At 47.6% G+C, this 18,634-nt stretch overlaps 1 protein-coding gene across 2 annotated transcripts in view; it reads right to left on the bottom strand.

The window, feature by feature from the left end:
• Window positions 1–786: 786 nt before the first annotated feature.
• Efhd1 (EF-hand domain family member D1) overlaps window positions 787–18,634 on the bottom strand; it is a 40,342-nt gene continuing 22,494 nt past the window's right edge. For both annotated transcript variants that reach the window (XM_051154262.1, XM_051154261.1), the window contains exons 2-4: window positions 16,062–16,209; window positions 9,994–10,128; window positions 787–1,293 (exon numbers count right to left, since the gene is read on the bottom strand). In XM_051154262.1, coding sequence (XP_051010219.1) covers window positions 1,159–1,293; window positions 9,994–10,128; window positions 16,062–16,209 — 418 coding nt within the window. In that variant the 3' untranslated portion in view covers window positions 787–1,158. The remainder of the gene's footprint in view (window positions 1,294–9,993; window positions 10,129–16,061; window positions 16,210–18,634) is intronic.

The raw sequence follows: 18,634 nt of genomic DNA, 5'->3' as shown, positions 1-18,634 counted from the left end.
TGAGCTACATCCCAGGCCCCACCCATCCTGTTCCTAGTTCTACTCCATACTTCAGGAGCTCGTAACAGAAGCCCAAGGCTGAACTGACCCCATAGAAACACGTTCTTCCATTAAAAAAAAAGACCAAAGGCACACTGGTGTGAAGGCAAAGACCGTTTGCACATTTTATTTCAAAGGAAATGCTGTAAGATAAAAGGGCATGTTTTCTTTATTGTAAAGGCAAAAAAGAAGTAATAAATATGTCATTAGGATTTTCTGTTTGTTTGTTAAAAAATACAACCCTCTGCTATTTGTGAGAAATCCCAAGAACTCACAAGGTACAAAAATCTGCCCCATAAGTGACAATACTCTTTGGAGCTGATGCTAGGCACAGGAAGGTTGCCATTACTTCAGGGATTTCAAGAGACCTTGGATGAGTCACTTGAGTGAAATTTTAGGGGTCCTCACTGATTTGCATAGGGTCAAATGACAGATATCCTTTGCTCAATATTACTACTTCTAAGAATTCTTTCATTCTTACAGTAGGTGTAGGAAAATGGCTGAAATGGGAAGAAAAGAATTGGGGGGGGGGGACGAGAAGGTGGGCATTGTTAGGGGCCAGGAGACAACAGTTGGAGCTAGTCCCCAGTTGGAGAGGGCATAGGTAATGACCCTCAAGTCCTACCATCACACTGGGATGGAAGACGGTGAAAAAGAAGTTAATGGACTCTGACTAAGGACAGGAAGAGGCACGCTGGCCAGGAAACACCACAAGGATCACCGGGAAAAAAAACACCCGAGAAGATGTCCTCTGAGGACCGTAGATGGACAGAACTTGCTGATGTAGAACTATGTAGGGGCAAGGATAGTTTCCAAGAAGAAACAAGTCTCGGCTGCAGATACCGGCAGAGGAGTGGCGGCTGGAAAGGATGAAAACAGTCGCTGGTTATCCAGAAGCGCTAAGAAACAGGCCTGGGGCCTTGAGGGGAAGGTCATTCAGGCAGAGCAGCCCTGGGGCCTTGAGGGGGAGGCCAGTCAGGCAGAGCAGCCCTGGGGCCTTGAGGGGTAGGTCATTCAGAGAGAGGGCAGCAGGGATAAAAATGTGAAAATCCCGGTCGTCTCCTCCAGCGCGGCAGGCGGTAAGGCACTGCTGTGGGCGTGGGTTGGTCAGGCAGCCCGCTATGCACTGAAAGCAGCCCTGAGCTCCCGGAAAGCTGCCTGGCGGAGCCTCCTGGCCTCCTCCTCTCGTTTTCGCTCATCTTGCTCAGCTTTTAACTCAGCTTCAAATTTACTGGAGCATGCCAAGGCCTGGGCCTAGTAGAGAAATAGCAAACAGATAAAACCGTGAGGGCAGGGAAGGGTAAGGGGATGCCTTTGCAGTGGCCATGCTGAGTAGGCTGGCTGGTTAGCTGGCTAGGGAGGCCAAGAATCTGTATACAACACTGTGCCTGAGTTCAGGGGACTGAACTCAGGTCTTCATGCTTGCAAGGCAAATGCTTTGCCAATTACACTCCAGCCCTACATACCACTTTCTATGGGGTTGGGGGGAGCAGGTAACATTTTTACGTCAGAGATTTCTGGAACCAACCCCCTTCATGTACACAAAAGGCCAACTACACCTTCAACTCCCCAGCTGTATTTCTGCCTGGTACACGAAGCACATCTGCCCACACCCCTCAGTAAGGCCTACCCTCGCTGACGTGATTCAGTAAGAAATCTCTTCGGTCTGGAGAGAAGCCTTGGTAGTTAAGAGCACTTGCAGAGGACCAAAGATCAGATCCCAGCACCCCCATGACAGCCTATAACCATCCAAACCTCTAGTTCCAAGAATTCTGGAAACCCTCTTCTGGACTCTGCAGGCATGTGGTACACATGTATGCAGGCAAAACACTCACACACATAAAAACAATTAAAAAAATATATAATTTTTTTAAAAACAAATTTTTATTTTTTTAATTAATTAATTTATTATATATACAATGTTTTGCCTGCATGTACACCTGAACATCAGAAGAGGGCATCAGACCTCATTATAGATATTTGTGAGCCACATGTGGTTGCTGGGAATTGAACTCAGGACCTCTGAAAGAGCAGTCAGTGGCCTTAACCTCTGAGCCATCTCTCCAGCCCAAAATATAATTCTTAAGAAACAAAAATCCCTCATAAGGATAGTTGCTAACACTCCTGGGACTTGGGATTTCTGACCAGAGCTGGGTCTTCAATGGCTTCCTTCCTCACCTCTCTCACGCTAGTCACTGGTCGCTCCCATCTCTGCCTCCTTCAACTGGAAGAAAACAGAAATGTCTTTCCCCTACCAACTGTTTCAGATTTTTAACTTGTCTGAATCTGTAACCAACTGCACCAAAAGCAAATGGTGAGTAGTGAAGGGGCCATCACCTTCTGCTTATCTCATTACATTTTGCTGTCATCTGCCAGGCCTGTGTCCTCAGTGTGGGAATACAGGGTAATGACATGATGACTGTGAACAGGTTCCTGGCTCCATGTGTGTCCGCTGTCCACTGGGAGCTTGAACTCAGTCTCAGTGTGAAAATTTAGACCACGTTAAAGAGCCGGCTTTACACATTTAGTCTACACGATCTTGTCAGAATGCACTAGGGAAAATGTTTAAAATGCAGGTAAGGCCTGGGGTGGGGGAGGCTGGGGGTAGGGGGAGTTGGGGGATAGAGGGATGGTTGCACACGCCTTTAATCCCAGCACTCAAGGAGGCAGAAACAGGCAGATCTCTGTGAGTTTGAGGCCAGCCTGGTCTACAAAGCTAGTGTAGGACAGCCAGGGAAACACAGAGAAACGCTGTCTTGAAAAAAACAAAAAAACAAAAATAAAGCAAATAAACAGGGCTGGAGAGATGGCTTAGAGTTAAGAGCACTGTTTGTTCTTCCAAAGGTCCTGAGTTCAATTTCCAGCAACCACATGGTGGCTCACAACCATCCATGAGATCTGGTGCCCTCTCCTGGCCTGCAGATGTACATTCAGGCAAACCACTAAATACATAATTAAAAAAAAAATAAACTTTATTATTTTCTTTTTTATAAATAAACTTTAAATAAACAAATAAAATCCTGCAGGTAAGGCCAGGCGTGGTGGTGCCCACCTTGAATCCCAGAGCTCAGGAGGCAGAGGCAGGTGGATCACTGTGAGTTCAAGGCCAGCCCGGTCTACAAAGTGAATCCAGGACAGCCAAGACTACACAGAGAAACCCTGTCTCGAAAAAACCAAACCAAACCAACCGAACAAACAAAAAACAAAACCTGCAGGTAAAACTTTAAATGTGTTGTCTGTTGCCTTTACACTATGAAGTGTCCCAAAACACTGAGAAGATGGCCTCTTGGTACTTGAAATCATCAGTAAGAAATTGCCCAGCAAGTCAAGCAATGAAGCTGAAGTTTTTCTCCTCCTCCCTCCCTCCTCTCTGTGTCTCTGCCTGTGTGTGCCTCTCTGCCTCACTTCTGCGGTGGTGCATGTGTGTGGAAGTCAGAGGGCAGCCTCAGGTGCTGGCCTTTGCCCTCACCTTGTTGGAGACAAAGTTTCTTTCTTGTTCACTTCTCTGTATCCAGGTTCCCTGGTTTGCTACTTTCTGGGGATTGCTTCTTTCCACCTTCCTGTCACAAGAGTACTGAGACTATAGATGTGTGCTAACATGGCCTGCTTGACAAGGCTTCTGGGTATCTGAACTCGGGCCCTCAGGCAGCAAACACTTTAACCACTGGGTTATCTCTTAAGCTTCCCCCCCCCCCCAAGGTAAAAGATCTGAGTGCACTTCCTGGTTTGAAAACCCACCAATCCCTGGGTTTGCCCCAAGTTCAGGACTTGAAATCCCACCAATCCTCACCCTGGAAAACACACACACACACACACACACACACACACACACACACACACACACACACACACACACACACACACACACCTCTATATAACCCTATCTTTTGCTCAGTTCCCTGAAATAAACCCTGTGTCCTTCCCAATAAATCTCTTGTGTGAGGTTTGTTGTGCTGGGCGACTTTGTGGTACTCCCTGGCGCCTGACTGCCAGTATGCCTTTGCCCTCAGAGCTGCAACACGTCCATCCAGGAAGCCCTTTCCCATAGAGGTGTATCTCTCTCTCTCTCTCTCTCTCTCTCTCTCTCTCTCTCTCTCTCACACACACACACACACACACACACACACACATCTTGAGACACAATCACTATGTAGCTTTGACAGACTTGGTACTTGCTATGTAACCTGGGATAGCCTCAAATTTGCAGCAAACCTCCTGCATCAGCTTCTTAAGAAAACAGGATTACAGGCATGCACCATCATACCCAGCCTGAGGTTTCGGCACTCATTCTTTCATTTTTTTTCTTTAAGAATTATCTTAAACTATGAATATTAAATATTAAAACTATTTTAAAATTATATTTGTATGTGTTTAAGCATTTTGCGTGCATGTAAGTCTGTGTGCCCACATGCACGCCTGCTACCTGCAGAGGCCAGGAGGAATTAAAGCTACAGGCTGTTGTAAATGGCTGTGTGGGTGCTAGGAATCAAACCCAGGCTCTCTGGAAGAGCAGCCAGTGCTCTTAACCACTGAGCCATCTTTCCGGACCTAAAAACTACTTTCACTTGTGCATTGTAACCACAAGCTGGCAAAAGTCCAGAAGAAAAAAAAAGTACCTCTCTGTGGAGAGGTGGAGTCTGTGGAGTCTGATGAACGCTGAAAAGCATTTATAGGCGGTATAACAAAGAAGGAGGAAGCAGTGGCTAAGAGCACTTGCTACTCTTCTTGAGGTCTTGTGTTCAATTCCCGGTACCCACATGGTAGCTCACAGCTGTCTGTAACTCCAGTTTTAGAGGATGCGACAAACATTCTCACAGACATACATGCAGGCAAAACACCAATGCAAATAAATACATTATTTTTTTTAAAGGAGTAAGCATATGTAGTGTGTGGCTTTAACACAGGGTATCCTGTAGCTTAGACAGATCCTGAGTCCCACACATAGTAGACAGGGGCCTTGAACTCTTGACCTTCCTACCTCAGCCTCCTGAATGCCAGGATTACTAGTATGGTAGTTTACCAAGGAACCACTGTCAAAGCTTCAACATCCTTATCTTCAAGATGGGACAATGGTTGGGTCTGCTGTCAAATGCCTGGACTCCCAGCACTAGGGTGGTGATAGTAGGAGAGTCAAAAGCTCAAGGTCAGCCCACACCACAAGGACTGTCTCTCAAGCCCAACACACACACACACACACACACACACACACACACACACACACGGGACTATATCAGGTACCTCCGGGTGTTGGTGTATGAAGCTGAAACATCTGAAGAGGGTCTGAGACAGCACACACACTCCCCCTCCCCACCATTCCTATCTAGGACAGCAGGAGAGGGAAATGTGCCATCTCTCCACCCAGGAATCTTTTATCTCCTCCACCACAAAGTTCATCTGCTCTCTGGGTTCTATAACCCACCCCTGACCCTAACCCCACTACCACCCCCACCACCCATGTCCTATCTTCTCAGCCATCTTGCTTTGTATTTCCACGTTTCCTAGACCGCCTCTCACTGATATACAAACATGCTGGCTTCTCTCAGAAGCTGCAAAGTTAAGAAAAAAAAAAATGTCCTTACTTGGCCCCAAGCTAACCCTCTCACCTGTCCAGGCATCTGCAATGGACACCTGGCTCCCAGGGTTCCTCCTACCAGGTCTGTTCTTGTCCAATCCCAGTGCAATCAGCTCACCGGGGGTGAATCTGATCCCTTAAACACCTCTGCTGAGGGCGTGCCAGATGGCTGGCTGCCAAATTTGGCATCCCGAGTTCAATCTGTAGGACCCACATGGTGGAAGCAGAGACCCACTAGGGCTGGAAACATGGTTCAGGGGTCGGGAGTACATACTACTCTTCCAGATGGACCTAAGTTCGATTCCCAGCACCCACATCAGGAGGCTCAAAACCACCTGGAAGTCCAGGAACACCTGATACCTCTTGCCTCTTTGGGCACCTGCATGCATGATCACACTGATGGGTACAGGTGAGTACAGGAAATAGAAGAATAGTTTCATGATCCATTCTTTTTTTTTTTTTTTTTAAGATTTGTTTATTTATTATGTATACAGTGCACATCAGATCATATTACAGATGGCTGTGAGCCACCATGTGGTTGCTGGGAATTGAACTCAGGACCTCTGGAAGAGCAGTCAGTGCTCTTAACCACTAAGCCATCTCTCCAGGCCCTCATGATCCATTCTTATAGCAAGACACACAGACCTCTAAGGAAGACAATTTCATAGCCTCCCCCTGGAAGCCCCTGGAGACCACCTTCGCGTGGCCATGACTGAAGGACCCTTTGCAGCCATTACCATAACTGTCAAATCCATGCATGCCATTACTGTGCCTGAAGTTATCTTGGACTTCACACCAAAGCCCAGTTCATCACTTTTCCTCCTCAATCTACTCGCACTCAGGTGAGAGGGGCTGTCTCAGTAGAAAAATCCCAGCTCCCCTCCTCAATGCATGCCTCATGTTGGTCTTCCCAAAACTCCCAATAAGGTGGGTCACAAACACTGTAGTTCTAAAGTTGTGTGTCTTTGTGTTGTCCCTGGTCCCACTGTCACAATGCTTGACAAACTGATATTCCTCCCCATGCACCTGTGGAACCCTCACCTGGTGCATCTGCCCTCCTACCATCAGACCCGCTCAATCACCTCTGAGTGCTTGCCAGCCTTGGCAGCTGTGCAAGCCTAGCCTGGCTGTACATGGCACCACCACCAGGGGTTCTGGATTGACCACTGTCTCCTGACAACTCCCCCTCCCCCTCACACACCCAAACAAGTTTTTAAAGAGCCCTGGGTTGGGCCTGGGAAGCCAGTCTATAGGTGTCCCTCAGCCTGGGGGTTATAGCCAGGGACCATGTCATCTCAGAGTCAGTACCTCATGACAAAGGGTAGGAACTGGTGGCCCACCCTACGTCTCCAGAATTGCATCTTGGCTTGCTTTCCAGCTGTGGCACCAGCCTTGCCCCCTCACTCACCCCCACGTCTTCCCTAGCCTCCAACCCCACTCCAGGCCTTGGAGCCTTCACTTGCAGTTTCCCATGACCAGAACACCTCCCATCCATGATTACAAGGTGAATCCCCATTCATCTTGGAACATCTGTCACCAGTGTCATCTCCTTTATGGCCTCTCCCAAATCCAAGCCAGGCTGCCCTGCATTCATCATTAATGCAAACCTTTATTGAGGGCCATTACACACCAGGCGCTGTAATTACAAAGATAGCACGCCTACTCTGCCTTTGAGTCTAGTTGGGGAGGCAGACATATAAACATAGCAAGTAGGAAAAAGTTTATTGGTTTTTTTTAAATTTGCGTTTCATCTTCTCTCCTTATAAAAATAACTCACACCAATTCTCCAACACTTTAGAAATATAAAAATGAGTCCCTTGACGTAACGATTACTAATACTTTGCTTTTTTACGCAATTATCTAGGCTGTTTTCAGTATTTACAATCAGGTGTCACATATTATTTTGCTTGATTTATTTTGGGCATCTGTCTACACATATTAAACAGCCTCATCTTAATCGTTGATGGCCACAAGGTGAGCAAACATATGGCCACACCATGATGGACACATCTCTGACGATGGAAGTTCAGGTTGTGCCCAGTTTCCTTCTACTCCAGCAGTGTTATAAGAAAATCCTTGCCAGAAAAAGAAAAGAAAAGAAAAATCCTTGCCAGGTATGCAAGTGCCTCAGAAAGGAGCCGTTCCTGAGGCAGAATATTAACTGCTCCACAGACAGACCAATCAGTACTCTCCTGCAAGTGTCCAAGAGCACTTGGAACAGACACAAAATGGTGCCACTTGTGCATGGAATGCAGGTACTAAGGAGAGGGGCCTTTCCAGGCCTGGTTAGCCAGGAATGGGCTGCCCTAGGAGGTAGGTCCAAAGGGAACAGAGTTTTCTTCCTCAAGCAGAGCTCTTCAGGGAGAGCTCTGGGCAAGAGGAGCTACAGGTTCTGAGAATTGGTTGTGAACATTTCCAGCAACATCTGAAAGACTGGATGAGGCTGGAGCAAGGAATCACATGCAAGTCATGACAGGTCCTGCAAGCACAGATGATACAGTCACAGAAGGACTCATGGGCTTTGCTTAGGGCACTTGGCCCAGTGCACCACTGCAGTGAACTGTCCTGCAGCTCTTAGGCCTCAACCCTAGGACCTCCCCAAGGAGTCTCAAGAGATTGCAAATGTGACAGTACTGATGGCTAAAAAGGCTAGATCATAGAAGAAGGAACCCCTTCTTCGTCTCTACCCTCTTGTGTCATGGAGTCACTGGCTTTCCGCCCCCCCATACTGTGTGGGCCACCTGAGGAGGGCAACTGTCCTGTTCCCTTCTTCCTGGGTTTCAGAAGTCAAAGCACTGGCTTGTCTTTGCTGACACAGCCTATCTCCAAACAGCATGATAGAGATAGTAAGAACAGAGTCCTGTTTAAGAGCTCTAAGGAGGCCAGGATGTCACCAAGGTCACGCTGGCCTTGGGTAAGCCCCTGGATGAAACTCAAAGTCTCCCAGAGGCTGGAAACTGCCTCAAGAAGCATGCAATCCTTGGCTAGCTCGGATGCCATGCTGACTGCTCCCCACAAGCGCAACTGCCTAACACTATACATGTAAACTCACTTAATCCTGTTGTTACCTCAGCTGTACAAATACAAACAGGGCCAGAGCAGCAAGCGATGGATGTAAGCGCAAGAGGCAGATCTACCCTTGGGTTATGTGGTGGGGAGGGTGTGCTCCCTTCACGGCACCCTGCTCTGCTGGGCAGCAAGGTGTGGAGGGCTCCCCTGTCTGAGTGTCTGCAGGTGTGCTCTGCAAGAGACAAGGATGCACAGCTAGCTTTGGAGAGGTATCTTGGTGTTCAATGTGAACTTCCAGGGCTGTGGGGCCTTCCCATACCTGGACCACTTTCAGTGATGCAGACATTGATGTGGGACAGGCTGTAGCACTGAGCCCTCTTCCCTGACTTTTTTTTTTTTTGGTAAGATTTGCAGAAATAGTTTATTTGTATTCCATGTACATTGGTGCTTTGCCTGCATGTATGTCTGGTGAATGTGTTGGGTCCCCTGGAACTGGTGTTATAGACAGTTGTGAGCTGCCATGTGGGTGCTGGGAATTGAACCTAGGTCCTCTGGAAGAGTAGTTAGTGTATTTTTTCTTTCTTTCTTTCTTTCTTTCTTTCTTTCTTTCTTTCTTTCTTTCTTCTTTTTTTTTTTTTTTTTTTGGTTTTTCGAGACAGCATGTAGTCAGTGCTTTTAACTGCTGAGCCATCTCTCTAGCCCCTAAGATTTGTTTTTACTGATATTCATTTTAAAGTGTATGTATGTGCTGGGCATGGTGGTGCATGCCTTTGATCCTAGCACTCTAGAGGCAGAGGCAGGTAGCCACTGTGAGCTGGAGGCCAGCCTGGTCTACAAAGTGAGTCCAGGACAGTCTGTACAGAGAAACCCTGTCTCAAAAAAAAAAAAAAAAGTGTGTGTGTGTGTGTGTGTGTCCATGTCCATCCAGAGGCCAGAAGAGGGTGTCAGATTCCCTGGAAATTAGAGGAGTTGTGAGCTGCCTAGCAATGGTGCTGGGAACCAAACTCCAGTCCTCTGCAAGACAGGCATCGCTCCAGCCCTCCAGGCCTAATGTGTATGCTGTAAGAAGAGGGGAGCTACAGAAACAACCCAACTGGTTATGGAGACAGAAAGGAACCCTTAGCAAAGTCTATATGGAGAGTATGTCTCAGGGCCTGGGACCAACAAACCCTCTGGAGTCTGTGAACAGGTGTCTTCTGTCCTGTGTCTATTTCCAGATAGTGTGAGGACACACCCTCACTTCCCAGTATATGTATAGACTATACAGCCTTGTCCTGAGGGAGCTAATGGGTCTTGGCCCAAGCAGCACCAGCCACAAGAGCAGGGTAAAAGAAGAGTGGTGACTGGGTAGGAAAGGAACAGGCTAAGTTTACCTTGGCTTCGAAGAAGTTCTTGGCACCTCTGACACCCTCCAGGGCAACATCGATCTCAGAAAGCTTGGCCAATGCCAACAGCCCACTGTCCTCCTGCAACTCACCAGCAGCGGCCTTGTGAAAGATGAGCAGGAACTACAGGCAGGAGAACGACAAAAGGGTTATTACTATTCTACCGTTCTGTTGCATTCCCGAGTCATCCATAACCCACCCTCTGGCCCCAGCCAAACGACATCTTGCCAAGCATTTGAAAAGGGTGGGATTTTGTCAGGTGGCTGTGGCGCACACCTTTAATCCCAGCACCAGGGAAGCAGAGGCAGGCAGATCTCTGTGAGTTCGAGACCAGCCTGGTCAACAAAAGTGAGTCCAGGATGGCCAAGGCTACACAGAGAAACTCTGCCTCAAAAAGCCAAAAAACACTTTTTGTAAAAACTTTTAATTAAGTGTATATGGGGGGAGGATGTACATGTGTGCATGTGTGAGTGCAGGTGTCCACAGATTTCAGAAGAAGGCGTTCGAGCTGGGCGTGGTGGCACATGCCTTTAATCCCAGCACCAGGGAGGCAGATGAGTTCGAGGGCAGCCTGGTCTACAAAGTGAGTATCGGACAGCCAAGACTACACAGAGAAACTCTGTCTGGGAGGGGGGGGCAGGAGAAGGAGGAGAAGGAGGAGGAGGAGGAGAAGAAGAAGGCGTTCGAGCCCGTTGAGCTAGAGTTATTGGCAGCTGTAAGCTGCCTGATATGGGTACTAGAAAACAAACTTGGATCCTCTGCAAGAGCAGCAAGCATTCTTAACCATCTCTCCAAGCTGGAAAAGGATGTTTATGTCTATGTGGAGACTTATTTTGTCCCTTACCAGATCATTAAAACCAAAAGCACAGGGTTAAGGGCACAGCTCAGCAGTAAAGCGCATGGTTGGTATGTATAAGGATGTGAGTCCAATCCCCAACACCAAATACATTAATCAAATTAAATATTGTTCTCTCTTCCATCTATTAACACCACTGTTGGGAATTTATCCCTCAGAAACCCCTCCAGTTGGGCTGCAGATTAGCCCAGTTCAAAGAAAGCCTTGTGTTCAGACCCTAGTAAGTACTGCATAAAATAGATATGGTGGGCGTAGGCCTGTAATCCTTACATTTATTAATTTATTTTCTTGCATTTTTCTCTTTTTTTGAAGATTTATTTATTATTATGTTCTGCCTACACATACTCAAGTGTGCCAGATCAGGGTACCAGAGCTCATGATAGGTGGTGCTGGGAACTGAACTCAGGACCTTTGGAAGAGCAGCCAGTGCTCTTAACCTCTGAGCCATCTCTCCAGCCCTGGCCTGTATTTCTTTCTTTGAGACAAGGTCGTGCTATGTAGCCTTGGCTGGACTAGACCAGGCTATGTAGGTCAGAAAGGCTTCAAACTCATAGAAATCCATCTGCCTCTGCCTCCTGAGTGTTGGGATTGAAGGCATATGGCTAGCTCACACTTATTTGTTTGTATGAGTATAGGCTTGCACATTCCACAGCATACATGTGGCAATCAGAGGTCAACTCTCAGGCATCAGTTCTTGCCTTCCACCTTATTGAGGCAGGGTGTGTCTTGTTTCTGCCACTGCTGTCTGCTTAAGACTAGCTGGCCCTCCAACTTCTCTGCCTCCCATCTCCCTGTAGGAGCGCTGGGATTACAGATATATGCAAATACACTCAGTTTTCTACACATGTTCTGGGCCTTAAACTTCAGCTGTCAGGCTTGCACGACTCATACAGCTAGAGCTCAGGTGGAGATCAGAGGACAGCCTGCCAGGGTCAGTTCTCGCCTTCCACCCTGTGGGTCCCTGGTTTTGAACTCAGGCTGGCAGGCTTGACATCAGCTGTCTTTACCCACGGAGCCACTTCATCGAGCCTGCTTATTATTTTTGTTTGCTGTTTTTTGAGACAAGGTTTCCCTGTGTAGCTTTGGCTGTCCTGGGGACTCACTCTGTAGACCTCAAACTCTCAGAGATCCACTTGCCTCTGCCTTCTGAGTGTTGGGATGAAGGGAATTCAAACCACATTGGCTCTGCTTATTAAATTTGAGATTTGAGGGTCTCACTATGTCACTGGTCTCAATTGATACTCCAGGTTGGCCTCCAGAGTAAATGGGACCACCGGTGCGAGCTGCTATTTCTGGCTTCTTTATAGCATTTTTAAATTAAAAAAAAAAATTTTTTTTTTGGACTGGGGGAAAATGTTACATAAAGTCTGTCAAATTCTTTCTTTCCTCTTACCAGAAGCAGGCTTAGGACAACCTTCCTCAACACCAAGGTTACATAAACAGTCAGGTATGTTTCTGCCTAGCATTTTTATGGCTTTCTTTTTTAAATCGTGTAAATATTTAATCTCTGAAATGTATTCTGTTCTATTGGGAGGGTAATCATTAACCTTATTTTCCTCCAAATAGTTAGTAAGACCCACATTTATTGTGTAATCCAGTGTCTTCTTCCACATTTAAAACGTGTGACCCGAACAAAGTAATCTTTGAGGGCAATTGTGTAAAGGCCTCCACAGAATAAATTCCTAAACACCAGTCACTCCTCTTCCTACCCTTCTCGCCCACGGTTACGTTCTGATTATTTAGTTCCCTTCTTTGTAATTTTTATAAAGCTAGCATGGCGGCTCATATGCATATGTGACGGGAGGCTGAGGTAGGAGGACTGCCCACAGTTACAGGCTAGCCTGGGCTATGGTGTGAGACTCTAGCCCCCAACAAATGGAAAAACCCTAGGAATTTTTTTAAAAGTTATATTAGCCTCCAACAAATAAAAAACCCCATGAATTAAAAAAAAAAAAGTTATTACATTTATTTTGTGTATGTGCACGCGGTGGTGCATGTGCGGAGGTCAGAGAAGAGCTCCGTTGGTTCTCTTTTACCACGTGAGCCCCAGGGATCGAATTCAGGTTGCTAGGTTTTGAAGGGGCAAAGGGGGAGGGGAGGGGAGACGTGCAGCTGTGATTAAGAGCACTTGTACTTTCCCAACACCAACACAGTGGCTCATCTATAGCTCCAGTTCCTGGCTCCAACAACCTCTTCTGGCCTCTGTGAGCACTGGGCATGCGTGTGGTACACATGCACACATGCGAAGCATTTATACACATAAAATAAAATAACTTTTTTAAAGTTACAAATTTATCTGCCTAAGACCCCGCTGGGCAATATCTATGAATACCACCATCCCTCACTTATAAACAGATGGACCCCAACCACCGAAAGGAGTTTCCCTAGGCTTTCAGCATTTACAGAAGGAAGATGTCACCTTTCCACCGCTTGTTTAACAGCCACCTTCCCTAAAGAATGCCTTATCTGAAAGACAGACACCATGACAACAGGCTCCCCGGGGTCCCAGCTCCCAAGGCTGGGACTCCAGGCCTCGGGGGCCTCGTGCTCCTCATCACTCTGCTGTGGGCACTGGTGAACGCTAATCCAAGAGAGGAAGTGAGATGTGCAGACGCTTGTGGCTTCTCTGAGGTCTCCAGGGGCTGTCTGGATTAACACAAGTGCCGTGCTCAGCCACCTGTAGCTCCCAACTCTCTCACTAGAGGCCGGCAAAGACTCGCCTTGCAGCCCTTCTTATAGCCAGCACATTGGCTGGAGTGAAAACAAGCCAGGCCCCCAGGCCAGGAGGGTGGGGACAATGGTGGCTGCTGAGGTTCTCAAGACTTTGGCACTGCAGATGTGAGCTATGGATGACATAAATGCCGTCCCCCTCAGTACCTGGCTCCTACGATGCTTCATCTCTAGGCCAAAAATGTTGAGAGGTGGTAGCCTTAGGAAGACAAATAGGGCCGGGCAGTGGTAACGCACACCTTTAATTCCAAGCACTAGGGAGGCAGAGGCAGGCGGATGGCTGTGAATTCGAGGCCAGCCTGGTCTACAAAGAGAGTCCAGGACAGCCAAGGCTACACATATAAACCCTGTCTCAGGAAAAAAACAAAACAAAACAAAACAAACCACAAACAGGCCCCTGAAAGGGAGGATACTTTTCAGGGTCTGCGTATCATGAAGGGAGCTTAGTTGTTCCCTGTTCTTCTCCCACCATGATGCTCTCTCCTACCCCCACCCCACCCCCATACTTTCTACCCTGAGTTCGAGCAGCACACAGCCTGCACCAGGAGCTAGGCAGAGGCCAGTGCCATGCCCTTGAACTGCAGGCCAGTTCTAAATAATCCAGGCTGGGACGTTCTGTTACTGCAGCAGACACCAGGCTGAACATCTAGCCAACCTTAAAGCACTTCATTTACTGGAGGTTCCCACGAGGAGCTGCCTTCCACAGCAGCACTTCTCAGCGACCCAAGGAGACCACTCAGGAAAGAGGGCGTGTCGTCCCAGCTCAGTATCCAGGGATTCTCCCTTCCCCAAGATTCAGTTTCCTCCCCTCTAAAGTAAGAGGGCTAGTGTCACCAAGCCCGACACACTGAGTTTGATACCCCACGGCCCACATGTTGGAAGTTGCCCTCTGACCGCCATAGGTGTGCTGTGGCACCCATGTACCCCTTTCCTCAGCAGAAAACAAATAAATACAACAGAGTTTTAAAAGTTGAAATGGAGGGGATGCCGTTGACAGACCCAGACGGGCATTATGAGCCTGAGGCATGAGTGAACTCCTTGGGCCTTTCCACGCACTGTTTGCTCTGAGCCTTGAGGTCCAAGACTGTACAAGCTCACTTTGCCAGTTCAAAAGATGACCGACAGCATCCCCCCTGACCCCCACCATAACTCAGGGTCTCCCAACCCCAGCCAGCCAAAAAGGAAATTAAAAAAAAAAAAAAAAAAGCCAGTTCAACTTGAACACACCCAGCATACCAGGCACTCCCATCTCACCCATTATACTTGCTACCCCTTCACTGCCCAACCTTGTTTGCTTTCGTATTTATAGTCCACAAAGACTGGCATGGTGTTGAGTTGGAAAACGTCCAAGCTCTGACTCTGGGGAAAGGGGAGGTGGTGGGTAAGGAGACGTTGAGAACAAAGAGAAGGCAGAGGGAGCTAGCACAGCTCAGAAGCTCCTCAAGTCACAAGCCCATCTCAGGCCATTTTGGGCTAAGACTGAGGGCTAGAGCTGTACAAATATTTCCTGTGTCAGAGCTCTTCATTTGTAAGTGACAGACGGAAAGTTCTTGTTTTAGAACAAACGAAGTAACTCGCTATAGGAAAAGGGTGTGCCAAGAACCCAAGGGTGGGCTGATGAGATGGCTCAACAGGTCAAGATGCTTGCTGCCAAGACTGACGACCTGAGTTCAAGGCCTGGACTGACATGGCATATATGTCCCCATACAATAAAGGTAAAAATTAAAAATTAAAAAAGAACTCCTTTAAAAAAAAAAAAAAAAAAAAAGAACTCCTGGGGCTGTGTGTGGTGGTGCACGCCTTTAATCCCAGGACTCGGGGAAGCAAAGGCAGGTGGATCTCCGTGAGTTTGAGGTCAGCACACACACACACACACACACACACACACACACAAAGCCCAAACAAACAAACAAACAAAAAAACCTACATAAGGCCAGGCATCGTGGGCACACATCTGTAATCCCAGCACTTGGGAGGCAAAGGCAGGTAAATCATTGTGAGTTCAAGACCAGCCTGGTCTAGAAAGCAAGTCCAGGATAGCCAATAGCCAAGGCTACACAGAGAAACTCTGCCTTGAAAAACAAAACAACAAAAACAAAAAAGCTTACATAAGAAGTCAGGCATAGAGCCTCATGGGCAGAGACTCATAGCAATCCTCTTACTCCGGCCATCATGTACTGGGATCACACACATAAGCTACCACAAAAGATTTTTTTTTTATTTATTTTTTGAGTCAGGGTCTTATGTAATTCACTATGTAGCTGAGGCTAGCCTTGAACTCATGACCCTCCTCTGTCTCTTGAGGGTTGAAATTATAGTAGCACGCCACCCACACAGCTTACAAAAGATATATTTAAAAGCTAAGCTGAAGATTAAATATCCAACCAAAGAGCATTCTCAGGAGGCAAACCCATTAGCACTCAGGGGCTGTGGGCCAGGGCGGTCCTCCCAGGCTCGGCAAGCCAGATACCTCCCGGAAGCTGAGCTTGCCATCGAAGTCTTCATCCACCTCCTTAATCATCCTCTTCAGGCCCAGGTGGGTCTGGGGGGCCCCCAGCTTCTCCATCATGAGCTTGAGCTCCATCAGGTCGATGAAGCCATCCCTGCCAGCATCATACCTGCATGGTCCAAGGAGGCAAGGTCAGGACAAAGTGAAACCTGTTAGTTTCCCAGTGTGACATTTTTAAAAAGAAGACTTTTTATTTATTACATATACAGTGTTCTCCCTATATATATATACCTGCACACCAGATCTCATTGTAGATGGCTGTCAGCCACCATGTGGTTGCTGGGAATTGAACTCAGGACCTGTGGAAGAGCAGCCAGTGCTCTTAACCTCTCAGCCACCCCACCCCCAGTATAACTCTTTTGGTTTCATCTACTAAAAAGGAACTCAACTGTCTCCCGCTTTGCAAGGCTCTTCAGGCTACTTCACCATAAGGGACCTCTCAAGGCTACCTCATCAGAAGAGGCTCCCTCTTTTAGTTTAAAAAACAACAACAGTCTGTCCTTGTGCTTTGCACACTCAAAATGGACTTCGTTCAAAATGTTGATTTTCATGTATTTTATCTCCTTCAATTTAGTCAACCAACATGGACCCACCCCTTGCAAATGCTGGACTCTGGGAATATATAGTGTCGCATGCTCTGAAACCTAACACATGCTACACCGAATGATGTACTGTTCTGGTGGTCACCCTCCTGGTGTCTCTGCCACACCCATTCCCGGCAACCCCCTCACCCTCCTACTCTTCTGTCTTGTTCGGTTGGTCTTTGAAAGCTGCGTTCTAGCCCAAGGTTGGCTGTGAAGTAGGCATGTTCTCGCCTCGGGGCTGTGTGCTTCTACTTCCAGGTCTGAGTAGTCACAGCTGTGTGAGTGGCTGCTCTCCCCGTGTGGCTGGCCCCTCTGCCCGCTGTCACTCTTCCCATGGACCCTTGCCTGGAAATAAGGCCAGTTTCACTAAGTGAGAGGTCTATCTTTGACCCCTTCTCCTTGGGCCAGCACTCAGGGAGGCAGAGGCAGGGGGATCACTGAGAGTTAGAGGCCAGCCTGGTCTACAAAGTGAGTCCAGAATAGCCAAGGCTACACAGAGAACCCTGTCTGGGGGTGGGGTGAGGGTGGGAGCAAAGAACATATCAGAGGTCCCTGCACTCTGGAGGCAGAGGCAGACATATCTCTATGAGTTCCAGGGACACCTAGGCCTATGTAGAGAGACCCTGTCTCAAAACACAAATAAAATGAATAAAAAAATAAAAAGAGGCTTGGGATGAAACTCCAGGAAGAAAACTTTCATGACGTTAGGCAGGAGGCCCCAGTTCCACAGCCCAGCACCACACAGGTACACAGAAACAAGCAGCAAGAGTCCAGGGACAGATGAGCTGGTAAACACAATGGACTCACCCATGTAGTGTAGTGTGGAATAAGCTCCAGCAATAAAAACAGAGGATGCGAAGCTGGGCGTGGTGGCGCACACCTTTAATCCCAGCACTCGGGAGGCAGAGGCAGGCAGATTGCTGTGAGTTCGAGGCCAGCCTGGTCTACAAAGTGAGTCGAGGACAATCAAGGCTAACACAGAGAGATCCTACCCTGTCTTGAAAACACGCCCCCCCAAAAAAACCAAAACAAAAAACAAAAACACCAAAAAACAAACAACAACAACAACAAAAAACGAAGGATGCATGCTGCAACCTGGGTGACCCTCAGGGATGCCACAGTCATCGATTCAAGTCAGCCCCAAAAGGAAAGTGGTCAAAAATCACATAGAAGGCTGAAGGGTTTTTTCTGGGGTTGGAGGGAATGGCTTAATGGATAAAGATTCAATCTGGGATAAGGAAAAGGCCAAGTTTCTGGTGTCACACTGTGTACACGCTTAATGTCCCTTATCTGTGTCTACATAAGCGGTTAAAATGCTCATTTTCCTTCCTTTGTCTTTTTATTTTTATTACTTTTAATTACGCGCACCCATACGGATCTGTGTGTGGGTATGTGCACGTGAGTGCAGAGGCCCCAGGGGCCAGGGAGTTCAGGAGGATGGAGTTACAAGAGGTTGTAAAATACCTGATGTGGGTGCTGAGAACCAAATTTGGGTCCTCTAAGAGTTCAGCACTCACTCTTAACCACTGAAGCATGCATAGGTCCAGCCCCTCTGTGTATCTTCCTCCTCTCCCTCCACTTCCCGCCACGTGTGAGCATATGCTCGCTCACATTTAGACTGGGTTCTACTCTGTGGCTCAGACAGCCCTCAAATTCACTCTGACCCTCCCAAGTGCTGGGTTACAGGTGTGTGCAACTATTCTACCTCCAAGTGGTCACTTTTGTTATGCACATTTTACCATATTTTTTGAAAAATTCTATTCAGTCTTTTTCACTGTCCATCTGGCCCCCCACCCCCATAAAGAAAAAGCACCTCTGTAGAGAACCACTACTATTCACTAAGAAATGTAGCCTGTGGGCAAATGGAAATCTAAGCCGTGGGCAGTGGCATTTAAAGTCCACACTGTCATGCTGAGGAAGGGCCCAGGACTCCCTGACACACTGACACAC

Source organism: Acomys russatus, chromosome 12 (assembly GCF_903995435.1).
Source record: "Acomys russatus chromosome 12, mAcoRus1.1, whole genome shotgun sequence".
Taxonomy (NCBI): domain Eukaryota; kingdom Metazoa; phylum Chordata; class Mammalia; order Rodentia; family Muridae; genus Acomys; species Acomys russatus.
Note: the sequence above shows the minus strand (reverse complement) of the source record. Positions and strands in the feature narration are given on the sequence as shown.